Genomic DNA, 16941 nt, shown 5'->3' on the forward strand with positions numbered 1-16941 from the left:
CATATATGTTAAGGCCTTTACTGGTGGATTGTTATTGCACAACTTTACAGCCTGCAAACATGGTTTGTGTTATTTGGCATTTTACAGATTAGCATAGTGGGCGAGGGGAGTTACTCCCTCTCATACATACAAACATAGATAGATAGATAGATAGATATACACAGATAAGGTCATACGTTTGTTCTCGTCTGCCACCGGTAAGTAGAAGTATCATTTAAACACTGCTTCCACCACCACAGCCTATGGCCTGCAGCAGTTAGGCAGCACACTTACCCACAGCCCACAATGATGCACTATTTAAAATACAATTGCAAGATGGCTGCCCACTGTTATGTTTAGTTTTATTTTTTACTTCAAATATATACTTGCCATGTTTAGCCGGCAGCATGCTTTCCTTTAAAAAAAAAATACTTTTATTAATTGATTTTGTTTTGCATATTTTGTTTAGTTTGTGTTTTACTGTTGTTGTGTAAGTGGGTCAATGCAATAATAAGTTTGTGGGTCGATGAATGGATTCATAAGTGCAAGGTTGAGTGAAAGAATACATGTGTTATGACCTATTGAGAGCCTAAACACATCAATGAGTGAAGGGGTGCTTTCATTTGTGATCAAGATCCATTGTCATTGCCAGTGCTTTTTTTTCACTAGCTAGCCCCTTTAAAGAGCCATCAGCACTACTTTTGTTCGAGGCGCTCTTGCGGGCTGGGAGCTAGCTAGTGCCGAAAGCCTGATGACCGTGCTATCGGGAAACAAAGACTCTCAGCTTCTTACTTTAAAAAAAAAAACTTTTCGAGCTCTATATTTAAGAGGTATATATGTGCACTCTAAGAATGTATAAGTCTATAAGAGCAGTTACACTAGTAATTTACCCTTTACGTTGCACTTACACTGATGCACTTATTACTACCCAAATGAACCCATCTAACATTAGAATATACAATGTTTGAGAAAAAACAGGTTCTAAGCCTTTGCCTTGCAGTTTGCTTGAAGCTTCTTGATGCTGGTTCATAACTCAAAAACACTATACCTTAAGAATTGTAACTTGTGGCCTGCAGATACTACACGGAAACAAGAGCAGCCCATCAGCCTATCTGCATCAGGCACAAACCTGAGACTTGCATGTTACACGCTGTGCTTTGCAGCAGGCCCATTCACCGTTTAACCGCGCCGGCAATTCCGCCGCGGTGCGGGGGTTTAGCGGAGTGGGCGGGGCCGCGTTGGCCAACGAACGTGCGCAGCACTACAAAGGTAGTGCGCGCGACGGCCGTTGGCCAACAGAAGCACGTAAGGGGTTAACCATCCATGCTATCTCATGATGAGTCACACCTTTGTTTAGACTGCACACAGATATCTCTAAATGCATTAACCTCCAGAGTTATCTTGTTATTTTCCTGTCTTAACCCTGTAAGATATTTTAAAATGCAGTCTATATGTGGCCAATTAAGTAAGCCAGAGCTTATTTACCCCAAACATTGTTGCCATTTTTTCTGGGCATGGTTTAAAAAACCGTAAAATTATAAATTGGCTGTCAGGCTCCAAACCTTATAACTCTGTTGCTGGTGTCTATGCTTTATGCAGCATAATTCATCACTATCTGGGCAAACATCTAATTACAGCCAGCGACAGCGGAAAGGCCTTCAGTTAACCTTTGCAAAGGGCCTGCCATTGCTTGAAACCAATTTTTGGCACTGTTTTGTAACTTTTGATCCGTTTGTGCGAGCAATATTTTTGGGGTGTGATATTTGCAAATTATGCAGCAGATGATGGATTATGTGGCAAATCCATAACTATGTGGAAAATGTCAGGGCCGCAGAATTGCATAATTCCATGGATATTTCCCTTTTCAATGAGGCATTGCCTGGCCCCCTACATGCCCCGGGTGGGAAGCGCTAGTTTTAGGTCCCACTGACAGGTAAGGGCCCAGGTGAGCCGAAGAACCTAGTCATACCAGTCAAGACACCAGAATAATGGCCACCAAATCTAAACATGGCTAGGAAACACCAGGCAATACCATACAAAGTCCAGGCCGATAAGATTTATTACAACATGGTTTAATATTACTTAAAAAATATGGAACAAGCAGAAAAGGGATGGGGCAAGAGAGAATGAGAAAATTAAAGGGGGGGATTGAGGGAGAGAGAGCAATAGAGACATAATTATAGAGCGTGAGAAAGAGAAGAGTTGGCATGGGAAAGAGAAAAATAAAGGAGAGAAAGAGTCGAAGAAGGGGAAAGATTAAAAGAAAGAGAAGAGACGGTGAGAGAGAAACAGAGAAAGGGAGCAAGACAGCGAAGTAGAAGGAACAGAGAGGCAGGAGAAGAGAGAAACAAGAGACGGAGAAGAGAGAAACAAGAGGCAGGAGAGAGAAACAAGAGGCAGGAGAGAGAAACAAGAGGCAGGAGAGAGAAACAAGAGGCAGAGAGAGAGAGAGAGAGAAACAAGAGACAGGGAGAAAAGGGGGTAAAATAGGTAGAATTAAAGTGCGAAAGAGTCTGTGAGAAAGGAAAGGGCAAGAGATATAGAAAGAGGAATGGAGAAGAGCTGGCAAGAAAGAGAGAGAGGTTGTGAGTGATAGAAAGGGCGAGAGCGAGAGTTAGAGAATATGGTGAGAGGGGGCAAGAGCGAGAGAAAGAAAGAGAAGGGGAGAGTGGAGGGGCAAGAGAGAAGAGGGGCAAAAAGAGAAACAAAAGTGGAGATAGACAAGAAAAAGAGAGTGACAATCAGAAAGAGAGAGAAACACAGAGAGAGAGAAAAGGAGAGCGGTCTCAGACTTGATCTCAGAGTATGCCACTGGGGCACGCCCTTTCCGCGCCAAGCTTCCGGCGATGACAGCATGGCATGTGCTGGAGAGGGGGGGGCTGATACAAGTCACCAGGGATTCGCCTGACAAGTGTCTGACTCCGCCCCTGTCCTAATTCCCTTCCAGACACGGGCTGTCGGAGCATCTCTTACTTTGCACAAGAGCACACTGTTCGAACTGCTTTCCACCTGGACAGCTCCTCGGTATAGTTTTAACCACTTGGTGGGTGAGTGCCCCGTGAGCGAACAGCCTGTCCTTTGTGTTCACCTCGCTTGTCCAACAGAAATGTAAAAATCCACATGAATCACACAAAAATGGCGTCGGACAGCAGTGGACCGGCTGCACGTGCCTGAGCACATGTGCAAGACGGCGCTGCACGCGCAGGCACAGGCGCTGTGAAGTATTTCTGTTGCGAATCTGTGCACATATGCATTGCACATTTGCGAGCTAGGGCACCCCTGGCACCCCCTTCCGAGTGGGGCGCCCCCTAGGTGATGACGGACTCCTGCGTGTACTTCTGCCGTAGAGACGCAGTCATGGTGGGGTAGAGCGAGGCGATGGAGGGCCGCGACCGCAGGCTGGGGTAGAGTCTCTTCAGCACGGCCCTCCGGAACAGGATGTAGACCCAGGGGTCGAGGATCTGGTTCCAGGTCGCGACCCGCAGGTAGATCAGCAGCATCTTCTCCGTCTCGCGCGGGATCTCCTTGTCGAACAGGTCTGGGATCGGGCCTTGTAGCAGGGTCTGTGCAATGAAGATCTGGGGGCGAAATTGGAGATGTTAGTTCGTTTATATACTTTTTTTTTTTAAATAGCAAGAACCTTCAAACATTCGCCATCCTTCTCAATCCAAATACCTGACTAACTTTCATATTTCACTATACTATTTCACCACTAACACTGTATGGGTTCCGGAGTAGCGTGCTACTCGCCGAAAAGCAATTTTACGCCTCGTCAGGGGTAGCAAGCGCTATATAAATACAAACCATTTTCCCTCTTCTATCCCTCCACTATCCTTCTCAATCCAAATAACCGACTAACATATCCACCACTCAAATAACTTTCATATTTCACTATACTAATTGACCACTAACACTATGAATTCTAGAGTAGCGTGCTACTCGCCGAAAAAAGCACTTCAACTCCCCCCATCAGGGGTAGCAAGTGCTATATAAATGCAAACCCTTTTCCCTTCTTTATCCCAACAATATCCATCTCACTCCAAATAACTGACTAACATATCCACCACTCAAATTACTTCCATTTTTCATTATACTAATTCACCACAATCCTTTCGGGGTTCCTGAGTAGCGTGCTACTCGCTGAAAAAGCGCTTTGATGCATCATCAGGGATAGTAAGCGCTATATAAATGCAATTACAATACAATTACAATACAACCTGCCCACAGGCATTGGAGCGCTTTACTGCAGAACCAGGTTAACTTGCACATTTTATCTCTTTTTTGGCTTTTCAGATGTTGGATGATATTAACAAAGTCCATCTCAGCAGATCTCCCCAACATTTCTCCCTTTCACCCCAGCCTTCTGAGGGCCATAAATCTAAATAAAAATATATTAGAATGGACAACTTGATGCAGTAACCCCCAAAGTGGATGATGGAAATAAGAAATACAATAAAAGGGCCTATAGAGATGCTCAAAGCTACCAGTTATACTGAAAACCATAAACTGCGTGCCCGTCTCTTACATTTCTTCACCCATCCCACTGCTACGCGCTGCGTCCCATAACATGATAACTGCACCTCTGAGGTCCTCGCACACACCATAGAAACACTTCCGCACAGGATCAAATCAAAGACAACACCCTTCTGCCCACACACCCTGCGCAGTGTAGCGTGCTACCCATGCTGGCAAGAGCTTCAGCGTCCCACATACTGGTAGTAAGAGCTGTAGAAATGTTACCATGGAATACAATACAGGACGATTAAATAAGTTGCCTAGAATCACAGGATATTGGGGCGAAGCCGGGATTTGATCCTGTTTCCTCATGATTCAAGGCAGACAGTGATAGCCAACAAGCCAATCCCCTTCTCTCCTTCCCCAATTAAGCTGCCTGAGCTCCTCTGTTTACTGCTCATCGTCTGACAGGAGCATGTTTTTATAATCTTTTCTCTTCCATTCATGTTATAAATTGTATGTGGAATATCAGGCTCGCTTTGAAACTCTGATGTTGAAGGGATGAGTCTGGAAGTATAATGAAAACCAATCCTGAGGCCTAGCTATCATTGGTGCAGCAGGTGCAGTTGCACCAAAGGCCTTTAAACCCTGATAATTGTTATATTTTACTACCCCAGCAGCAGTCAAAGCGCCCATTTTTCCTTACTCGCACCAGAGCCCGTAGCATCCTTCCAACGGTACTGTGCTCAAATGTTTAAATTCTGGAAAAATCAACTCTCCTCTAACAGTGACTACAAGTTTAACAGATGACCGTGGTTAGCGGGGTCATCTAGGCGCTGGTTGCAATACCACAAAACATTTGAACTGTGGAGGAAACTTCTCCTGTGTACACTTCTCAAAACTCAGTGAACCATCAGGATTTCTAATAACATAACTGAGTGATACAACCATTCAAGGCTTTGTTATATATTTTTTTACAAAATCACACTGTTTTTACTGTTGGTTTTTCTGTTTTCTAAATTCCAGCTAAAGTATAGAGAAAATGTAAAAAGATTGTTAAACTTAAAAATAATCAGCAAAAATGTTTTGCTAAATATGAATGTAGATTACTTTTATATGTTTATTTTGAATGAATTACAAAATACAATATGCTACAGAACTATTAATCTCATCTGTGACTTAAATATTTAATACATTTAAATATATAAAATTAAATACAAATACATTTGTAAAGATGCGCTAAAAACCCCCACCTAAATAAAAAAAAAATTATTTACTGATTATGTATTAAAAATTACCAAATGTGTCTATAGAACTAACTAAAATTCATGCACCGTTTAAAAAAAAGTTGCATTTATTTTTAAATTAAAAACATTATTAAACTATTTTGTCATTATATAATCTTTCTTTTTAAAAATATATATGTCGTTTTTTAAACATTTAATTAAATTTATATATATTTTTAACTTCTCCCAGTTCCTCCCTAAACCCCTCCTTAGTTCTCCCTAAATCCTTCCATTTAGTATTATGTCCTTTTCCCAGCAATCCCCCCCAGTCACCCCCACATGTACTACTAAGTAGTACAAGTTTGTGGAGGTGGAGAGTTACACCTGTAGGTTTGTGAGTAGAATTTTAGAGTACTTTAGTACTTTACTAAAAGTGCTAGCAAATGTAGTTTGTAAATTGGGCCCTGTGGCCGTAATCCGCTCTCATCCCCTCCTGGTACTGAAGGCCTTTCCAGCGTTGGTCCAGGTGTGTGCCAACATAGGACATGCTGGGCCACCAGGCGAGGAGGTCTGGAGCGGCCATAAAAGGGCTAAAGCGTTTTCATAGACGCTAACTTAAGAGGGGGTCCTTACAGCAGAAGATGGAGGGTGGCATTTGGTATTCATCATCTATCATAGATTATAATGACTGTTGTTTTAGGAGGAAAAACTGGTTTTATGAAGTATGAGCAACTAAGACAAAGAAAGGACAACGTTGTGAAGTAATTCCTTGTATTTTGTTAGGTAAGGATGATAAAAGGTTTGAATCAGTGCTTCAATTGAACTGGTGGTGTCCGGTATCAGCACCGGCATTTAATTGTCAACACCAGCACTTATGACACTTTGCCACATGGTGGCGCTGTTTGTTTAATTTGGAGCTGAGAACAACAGTTGTTTATTAGTTCAATATACATTAAAAACGACTAATACATGCGGCCCAAGCTGTGCTTATAGTTGTGGAGGCTTGCAATAGTCTGAACTGTCACACCTTTAGGAGTGTGATGGTTAATAGTTGTGTTGTTACTGGCACTGGCTGCACTGATGGGGGCAATGGGTGGTGCAAGCTGCAATGGCCTCTTGATGAGGGCCCTCCACTTATTTTGTTGACTAATTAAGCAAGGGTATGGGTCCAGTAAATCCAGTAAATTCCCCAATCAAGATTTTAAGGCCAGTCCGACTCAGCCTCTCATTCTTATGTCCCATTGAATCCGCAGTTATATTAAATACATGGATTGCCTCGCAGCACTTAAATAATGTCATTCATAGGTTAATTGCTGCACTGTGTAAAATGTAGCTGATGCGGTATGTTGAAAACCTGGCATGGAGCCAGCTCCCCTGCATTCACTTTGGACACCCCAGCTCCAGACATCTCTTCCTAGAGCCCTCACTCGTTCCCTGTGGTAGTTTAGTCTCTGTAAATCTCTCTCACTTCGTCTGTCTGTTTCTTCTCCTTTTCTCTATGCCCTCAGACTTACATTTATCTCTGTTCTATTTCCTCGTCTATGTTTCTCCCCATCAATTGCTTTCAGTGTATATTTTATTCTCTTTCCTTGCTCTCACTCGTTATCCTCGCTTTCACTCACTTTCAGTGTCTCCTTCTCTCATGCTCTCTCCATCTTTTTACCCCTCTCTAACCTTCACTGTATTTCTCTCTGTCGCACTTCCTCTCAATTTCTTAATCTCTCTCTGTCTCGCTCTGCTCCTCTCCTACTCTCTGCCTCTCCTTCTGTCATGCTCTCTCTGCCTGTCTTTTAGTCTCTTTAACTTCACATTATCTCTTTCTGTCTCACTCACTCTCTATGTCAGTCTATCTGCTTCTCCCAAATTTTTTCTCTCTCTCTCTCTCTTTTTGCTCTCTTTTCCACTCTCCATCCGTCATTGAATTTCAAGGCTGGACTAGGAACCCGAGGCAACCCTGCACGTGTGAAGCACTGCTGCAAAACCGGCCCCCAGTAACAAAGTTGGCCATCACCGCTGCAAAACCGGCCCCCAGTAACAAAGTTGGCCCCCACTGCTGCAAAACCGGCCCCCAGTAACAAAGTTGGCCCCCACTGCTGCAAAACCGGCCCCCAGTAACAAAGTTGGCCCTCACCGCTGCAAAACCGGCCTCTAGTAACAAAGTTGGCCCTCACTACTGCAAAACCGGCCCCCAGTAACAAAGTTGGCCCTCACTGCTGCAAAACCGTCCCCCGTGCCTCCTGCCTCCCGGGGAAACGCCCGGTGCCCAGTACAGTCAGTCTGGCCCTGCTCAATTTCTGTCTTCTCTTATTGCCATCCCATCTTTCTACCGTCCCCTCTCACTGCTTCTTTTCTATGCATCTCTTCTACTCTTTTCTCACTCCATCCCTCTGTCTCTTTCCCTCCCTCGCTCCTCTTTTTCTCGCTATCCCTCACTGTCGCTCTCTCACACACATAGACACCCTTTAAATCTTCTATAACTGTATGCTGCTGCCTGCTCTACCCCCTCACCACCAAATCACTGCGCCTACCGTTCTATTGCAGGATTTCAACCCTGGTCCTTGTCACTGATTTAAAAAAATACTTTTGATAATTTCCACATCTGCTTTTGCTTATTCAACCTTTGAATGATCTTTCATAGCCCACTTTCACTCTTTGTTGTATAAACAGAGCACATGACCAGTGTCAAAAGTAATTTTATGGAATAAAACTACATTTTGTCTATTAACTATAGTCAGGGGAATGACAGATCTGAACAGATTAAATGTCTCCTAATTCAGTCAGAAAGATCACATTTGTCCCTCCCTTTTGGTCCACTATAGATTATGTTTAATTTTGTTGTCTAAGGGGCTCCAGAGGGGTGGCAATCCTGATTAAAAAACATCCACCTATGAGAGTGGCTCAGGTATGGACAGATCAGCAGGGCACATACGTGGGAGTACGCGGAATGTGTGGAAGGCAGGAATACACGTTTGTCTCGGCCTACGCCCCACCCAAACTACAGGCAGATACACTAAAGGGAGTCTCGGATATTATCCTTAACACATCAGACACGATTCAAATTCTCGGGGGAGACTTTAATGACGTAATGAACCCCATGGTGTATAGAACAGGTGATCGCGACAGACCCCAGACTGTGACACTGCTAGCTAAATCTATGACTGCACTCGGTCTCCTTGATGTTTGGAGATGGCTCCATCCGGACGCCAAGACGTTTTCCTTCTTCTCTGGAGCACACAAAGTATACTCTCGCCTGGACTATATTTTCATGGCGCGGCAGGCATTGCAGGTATCAGATTCAGCAGAGTACTGTGCCCGTGGGGTGTCTGATCACTCACCATTGCTACTAGAGGTGGGCAGGAAAAGGAGGGAGGGGCCCAAAACCCTTAGACTGTCGGCATGGGACCTACAAAACTCAGAAATCCTGAAGGGACTGCGAGCAGACGTGAAGGTGTACCTGGCAGAAAATATAGGCTCGGTGGACTCGCGGGTAGTTCTTTGGGAGGCACTTAAAGTGGTACTCCGAGATAGGGCGCAGTGTAGACTGGCGGAACATAGGAAAAAAGTCCAGGCCGAGATCCAGGCTCTGGAAACACAGATACTGGCGATGGAGAATGAACACCTGCTTAACAGGGACCCGGGGAAACTTCGACGCCTTGCGGATCTGCAAGTCCAGTATAGGCAACTGGTGACAGGGGAGGCGAAGTCACAGGCGTTGGCAACTCTGCACCATATCTATGATATAGGAGAAAAATCTGGAAGGCTCTTGGCATGGCTAAGCAGGAAGGAGAGGGACGATAGATGGGTGGAAAAAGTAAGAGATGGTCATGGTGGATGGGCACACACAGATGCCAGGATAGCGGACGCATTCGCTTAGTGCTATAAAACCTTCTATGAAGCACGTGACTTAGGGTCAAAGAGGATGCGATGCAATATATGGCAAATATCAACCTCCCGAAACTTGAGGAGGCGGATCAAACAGACCTAGAGACAGATATAACTGAGGAGGAAGTTAGGGTGGCATTGACCAAACTCCGCACGGGAAAGGGCCCGGGCCCAAACGGCTTCCCAGCGGAATTCTTCAAAAAAACGGCGGATCTCCTGACTCGCCACTTACTGGGCCTCTTCTTGGACGCTGAGGAGGAGGGACAGTTCCCACTGGACCTCAGGCAGGCCACAATTGTCCCAATCCACAAGCAGGGGAAGCCAGCTGAGGACTGCTCGTCCTACCGCCCCATTTCCCTCCTAAATGTGGAGGCGTAGCCCTATGCAACAATTCTGGCTCTCCGCCTGAGACGGGTCATACCGGGGCTGGTCCATCTTGACCAAATGGGGTTCATCCCAGAAAGGGCAACTAGGTATAATTTACGGAGGACTCATAATTGGCTCCGGGAGGTGGGAGGCAGGACGGAGCCTCACTGGTTCTTATCCCTAGATGCAGAAAAGGCGCTTGATGCTGTCCACTGGCCTTTTCTGGAGGGAGTACTGGAACACATGGGATTTGGACCCAAGTACAGACACAAAATTAGTCTACTATACACCTGCCCTAGTGCTAGAGTTAGGGTTAATGGGGCAATGTCGAAGGCCTTTCAGATACAACAGGGAACCAGGCAGGGATGCCCCCTGTCTCCCTTGTTGTTTGCCTTATCTATTGAGGTGATGGCCTGCGCGGTTAGACAGAATGTAAGGATTCCGGGATTCCGGATAGGGCAAACAGAGAAACATGAAGAAAAACTGTCCCTGTACGCGGACGATGTTCTGCTTTATGTTACACAACCGGAAACCACGATACCGGCACTGTTTGATGAGTTGAATCGCTATGGCGCCAAATCTGGGTACCAGATCAATTGGCACAAGTCGACACTCTATGACCCTCGGGGACGGGACGAATGGCCCAAGCTGCCTGAGAGACTGCAGACAACTGGAGAGGGATTTATGTACCTGGGGATATTTATCACGACAGACGGTGACCTTTCCTACGAACGAAACATTAACCGTGTCATAAAGTAATTTCACAGCTGACGCTAGCAGATGGCAATCGCTCCCCCTGACGATTCTTGGACGGGCAGCTATGTTTAAAATGGTCTCGCTTCCGAGATTTTTATATGCATTTCAAAATGAATACTTCCCCATGAAAAGTAAGGTTTTCCGAGACATTCATGCGGAACTGAGGTCCTACTTATGGCTGGGAAAGCACCCTAGAGTAGCACTGTTGACCCTACAGAGACACCAATATGATGGGGGGATTTCACTTCCGGATCTAGAGGCCTACTACTGGGCGGAGCACCTGGCCCCCATTAATGAATGGATACATGCACCCGCCACACACCCCACCTATGCACTGGAGAGGCACACTATGGGCACCCAAACATGTCTACACCACATTTACGGAGGAAAAGGGCAGGCCAGACTACTGCCGGCTACTAAAATCACGCTAGGGGCATGGAAAAGGGCGACGAAAGCCATTAAATGGGAACACAGACCAACGAAGCAGACGCCGCTATAGGACTGCACCTGGCTGAAGGAACTCAGCAATTTAAGAGGGTTTCAGGGATAGGACGCCATAGGCATCTCTACTTTAGGGGATGTAACCAAAAATGGGACACTACAATCCTTTCCCTCACTACAAACAGAATTTGGGCTCCGCCGCTCCCAGTTTTTTAAGTATATGCAATTGAGACATGCATGGAGGGCAGAGGGGGCATTGCTAGAGGCACTTCCCGAATATGCTCCACTGGAAGGTCGCCTGCTGCAGGACAGGATCCCCGAAAAGGCCGTATCCCTAACATATAAAACTAATTTGAATATTAGATCAAACAGACTGGAAGGCCTCCGGACCACGTGGGAACAAGAAGTGGGGGACATGGATGACGTGGACTGGGGCGTGGTACTGATGCACCCTAGGGAGGTGGCAATTAAATCACGTCTCCGTTTGATCCAGATTAAGATATTAGGGCCTATTTCGATAGAGTTCGGCTATATAAAATAGGGAGAATATCCGACCCCAGCTGCCTGCGATGCGGCCATGATAGCGGAGATTTCTTACACACAATCTGGTCCTGCCCGCGCATTCAAACTTACTGGGGAGAGGTCATTGCCGAACTGGGAGAGGTGCTGGGGACAGACATACCATCAGACCCGAAGCTCATACTCCTAGGGATGACAAATGAATTAGACTTGGCTTGTCCACTGCTGATTTTCCTGGTACTAGCCCTGGTAGTGGCCAAAAGGGACGTAGCCAAGAAATGGGGGGCGCCAGACATACCGCAGCTAGGGGAATGGAGGAGGGGAATGGACCTCTACATGGCGGCCGAAAGGGTCACATACAAAGCAAGAGGGTGCCCAAAGAAGTTCCGCAGAGTATGGGGTAAATGGCGACAACATCATGGACTGGATGGAGGACTCTGAGGAGGCGCGAACACTTGCATATATGATTGCCATGGGGGGAAAGGGCTTTTGGGGCCGGGAGATCTTGCTGAAAAGGACTTGGAGGATTGCATGCAATGGCTGAACATTTGGACGATGGCATTGGGGTCCTGGACCATGAGGGAGGTGGGGGGGGTAAGAGGTTGGGGATGCGGGAATGTTGCTCGATACTGACATGCTTGTTGCATGTTTTTCCTTGCTGCAAAACAATAAAAATGTGTTTTTTTTTAAACGTTGTTGTCTAAGGATGCATTGGTATGGAAGTTGTATTACATTAAATGAATCATGTAGTGAGGTTCCATACTCATTTGTTTCATTATATTTTTTCAAGATTCAAAATCAAAGACCTTAGAGAACTAGAGAGAGGTAAAATGGTACATCCAAATCCCTTCAGGTATTCTGATACTCTAACATACTGGTAGTTGTATTACATTAAATGAATCATGTAGTGAGGTTCCATACTTATATTTTAGTCCTAAAAAAAAATTTCTTTCAATTTCCAGTGGATAACAAGCACTGGCGTTGCCAATAGGTCTCGCAGTAGGAAAGTTGGAGCTATTGGTTTTGTAAATGACATTTTATATTTATATATATCGTTATTGGCATTGTCAATAACAATATATAAATATAAAATGTCATTTACAAAACCAATAGCTCCAACTTTCCAAATGCGAAACCTATTGGCAACGCCAGTGCTTGTTCAGATAGGGGCTGTAACACAGCACAACATATTGTGACTACCGGGGCCAAATCTAACTGACATGGAGATGAGCACTGACTCCATGTTTAATTTCTCTTGAAACAATACCTCAACTTCCTTGGCATGGAGAATGAGATCTGCATTTCAGATAGGAGGACTCGAACTCAGATGGAAAGGATTTTCACAAGACTGAGGTGAAGAGGCAAACTTCACAAAACACTGCGTTACTTTTTATAGACATATGTTCTATTACTGCACAGAACAACCTGTGTTGCAGAATTGTTATTCGGAACGTTCATACTCCTAGAATATTTTTTATCTACGGCTCCTAAACCATATATTATAAATCAACAAAACTCGAGACTGGTGCACACTATTTGGTAACACGGATCTGATGCCACTGAGCCTCATGTTGTGATGTCATCGTGCCTGCCTTTGTCAAGGAATTCCAAAGAAATACTACTGAGCCCTGATGGGTCAGAGAATTCTGCTAGTGTCACTGACCTATTTTGTGACATCTGCGCTGAGCTGTCAAAGAATTCTGCTATGATGTCACAGAGCCCAATGTTGTGGTGTTTGAACCCTACATCACTTAATCCTGCTAGGGCACCACAGAGTCCTCAACTGTGACATCACTCAGCTATTTTGTCCTTTAAAGAAGCTCAATCTTGTGACGTTACCCAGTCCTGTTGAGTCACTGACTACCTCTACGGCCACTGAATTCTGCTGTGATGTCACAGATTCCTGCCCGGTCACTGAATCCTAATGAGATGTAACTGAGATGTAGGTTTTAATACCACTGACGTGTTCAGTGTGGTGTGACCAAGCCCCGTTGTTCAGCTGAACCCTGCTATGACAACACAGAGGCCTGTATTGCGGTGTCATTAAGACTATACAGTGGTGTCAGTACACCCTACTGTGTCACTGAATTGTACGTGGATGTCACAAAGCAGAATACATTAAGGCCCTATGCTGTACGTTGAGGTCACTGTGCTTTATGTTGTCATTTGACTGTCCCCCACCCCTACATTATGAGGTCTTTGAGCCCCATCGTGTCACTGAGGACCACACAGACATCTTTGATATCTATGAGCCGTCCTAGGTCACTTAGTTCTGGCATGATATCAAGAGGCTTGAGGCAAGAGGCTCCGAATCATGACGTCACTGAGTTCCGTGGCACTGAAGTGGCATGAGATGGCATGGGCCGCGTACCTCCATTTGGGGTGGCCTGAAAACTAGAGTGCATAAAGGAGTTGCAGCAAGCATTTGCTTGGACCTCTCAGAGGTATTCAACATTGGACACCATCAAATGTTAGTGGGCAGATTAAATTCCAGCTGGGCAAAGATGACGAAATTAATAGCAGCATGGTCCTGTAGCCGTACAACCAGTGGATCAGTATTACAAAACCTTAACACGCTCCCTGCAAGATGCATTTATAAATGCATTTATAAAAAAAATATATATATACTTTTGTAATTGTGAACGTGCGCATGGGTCAAGTTTCATTTAAGTGTTAGGTTTGGAATGCCAACCTGTATTTTGATTAACTTTTCGGCCAAGTTACTGACCGTCTCTCAGTAACCCTGCACTGCAGAAGGAATACATAAAAAAAAAAAGGTCAACAAAGAGGCACTAGAGGAACGGGCCAGGTATACAATGAAAAAAAAAGTAAACACTCACACTGCAAGTGGCGCCCGTCACATAAGCACCCGAATCTCGGAGTGGGAGGCGGAGGCCTCTTTGCTCTGCTCACTGATGACGTACACCAACAGAGCCCTAAATCCGAGAGCAGGCCAGCCATATGGTGGGGAGGAGGTAATGTAGCATAGACAGTGCGAGGGGGCAGGCTAAGGCTGCACCTGGGACCTGGCAGTGTTCAAACTGGAGTGTTTCATGGCTGCTTTCACCATCCCTGGACGCTGAGGCAGTAACCTGAACATTTCTGGAGGACATCCAAGGAAGGAAGGGAGCGGGAAGAGATAAAGGAGGGGTGGGGAGACAGGAGGACTGCGGGGAGTGAGCCAGGAGAGGGCAGAAGGGGAGAAAGGCAAGGCAGGGGGCGGAGAGGTGGAAGGGGAAAGCCGGGAAAGGCGGAACGGGAGGCAGCCATTAGGGCAGTACGGGAGAGAGCCAAGGCTGCAGATGTAAAGGGTGAGTAAGTGAGCGCTACGAATAGAGAAAGGAAGGAGTGGACTGAGAGTTGGAGACAGCAGTGAGAGGCCAGTGCAGATGGAACCATTAAACAGGAGAGATAATGGAAGAGGATGCGAGAGCGGTGAGGGGGGAGTGCACAGACCTGGAAGCAGAGACTGGGGCCATTGAGGGAGGAACGAGCTGTTAATGGGTCAGTGAGGGGGTAGTCACCCACAAAAGGAGAGAGAAGAGAGCCGTGCGCGTGCGATATTAAGTGCTGTTTTTGTGGGGAGCGTTCATATATAAAATGATCCGATTGATGTCTGCGTACGTCACGGGATATTGAAGAGCAATGGATAGTAACAAATGAAGGGTCGTGAAGATGCTTAAAGGGAGCGTTCGGAACGACGGAACAGTGGGATAGGAAACATTACCTATGAAAAATAAAGGAATGTAACGAAAAAGAAGAAAAACTATACGTGAGAAAAAATGAATTGCAGCGGAAAGAGGATAAAAGAGAAAATACTGCGATAAAGGAAAAAAATAAAGACAAGTACGGGAAATGCAAGCGGCGGGGGGGTGGGTTGGGTTCACAAGGGAGAGAACAACACGAGTGGTGGGGGAAAACCACGAGGGAGACAGCAACACAGCAAGAAGTACACGAAGGAGGCAGCAACGAGAGAAGCACACAAGGGAGACATGGGGGAAGCTGGTAATTAGGGGAGGAGAAGCCGCACAGCACACGCTGGGAGAAGCCCTTTGATGTGCTGTGCGGCCGTAAAAAAATGCAATTAGGAGAGAGGGAGGGAGGCTGATGCGCGTGCTTGTTTTGGTCACGTGATTCACGTGAACTCAAACAAAACCGCAGCAAGAAGCCCTTGGTTTGACGAGGATTTTGAGCACTTGAATTCTCGCTCCGCTCAATGCGCTTGCGCGCATTGATAGGTCGCGAGACCTAAAAACAAGTTGCTAGGACTGAAACCGAAACCTTCCATGGGGCGGGACTTCCGTCTTCGGAAGCCCGCGCACGCGCCCACGGAGAGAAGCAGTGCTGGTGACGTGGGGCTCCCATGCCCGAGGGAGAGCCCCGCGGAGGCTGCAAGACTGACTTTAGAATGGCGGTAAGTGGGGCTGGGGGGCGCTGGGGGGCTTGTATGTTTGCGGCGGTGGCGGCAGCCGGGGAGGGGGCCTCTGTATGTGTGCGTGCGTGAGTGTGTGTAGGTGCGCTCCTGTGTGTGTGTGGCGGGGGGGTGCCGGTGAGTGGGGGGGAAGTAGGGGGGGGTGCGCGCGCGCGCGTGTGTGTGTGTGTGCGCCTTCCTGCCTGCGTGTGCATGTGTGTGTTCGGGGAATCTGTGGCAGGGGACGTGCACGGCGCCGGGCTGGCCGTGCGCGCCCACGAGGTCAAATCTCCGGCAGGAGAAGCGCGTGACAGTCTGCTGTCCACATTCCCCCAAAAGTGACAACATAAGTTGTCTCGCCCTAGACAGCAAAAGCTTCGCTTTTGCTTTCGTCTAGGCGAGACCTAAAAATGGCTTCTCTTCGACAGATTAGTCAATTTCCAAATCCCTGTTGGAGAAGATCTCAAATCTTGGCACATCTCGAAGAGACATAAACAACAGATCGCCATTCCAATCCTTATATGAAATGTTCCTGGAATAGTACCGCCATGCGTGCTGGAAAGCAGTAAGAGGTTCCGATACACATTAGCATTCTTGACTGACGCAGATGTGGTCGGGATAAAATAAACTTAATAAACAATTGATCACAGATCCTGAACGATGGAGGCTCTTCCAGTAAGAGATGAGGTGGGTGAGTGCTACGTCTGACCTACTCATGAGAAAGAATCAATATGAACTAGTGAGATCTTTTTCTGGCCTGACCGCTGATCACCCACGGAAGATTGGGAAAAGCATTTCCGCAATAAACAGGTTGACCCAAGAAGAGACCATCGAATATTACTGCTAGGGTAGTATAGGCAGAAAGTCAATTACCCTTAGAGGCAACTGAGTTGCAGCGCAATTTAT

The 16941-nt window shown here is 46.2% G+C and overlaps 1 protein-coding gene across 2 annotated transcripts in view; it reads right to left on the minus strand.

Annotated features, from left to right (window-relative positions):
- Nucleotides 1-2020: 2020 nt before the first annotated feature.
- Nucleotides 2021-16941, minus strand: part of TBXA2R (thromboxane A2 receptor) — a 230335-nt gene continuing 215414 nt past the window's right edge. For both annotated transcript variants that reach the window (XM_078671413.1, XM_078671412.1), the window contains exon 3: nt 2021-3557. In XM_078671413.1, coding sequence (XP_078527539.1) covers nt 3288-3557 — 270 coding nt within the window. In that variant the 3' untranslated portion in view covers nt 2021-3287. The remainder of the gene's footprint in view (nt 3558-16941) is intronic.

Source organism: Lissotriton helveticus, chromosome 12 (genome assembly GCF_964261635.1).
Source record: "Lissotriton helveticus chromosome 12, aLisHel1.1, whole genome shotgun sequence".
Classification (NCBI taxonomy): Eukaryota; Metazoa; Chordata; class Amphibia; order Caudata; family Salamandridae; genus Lissotriton; species Lissotriton helveticus.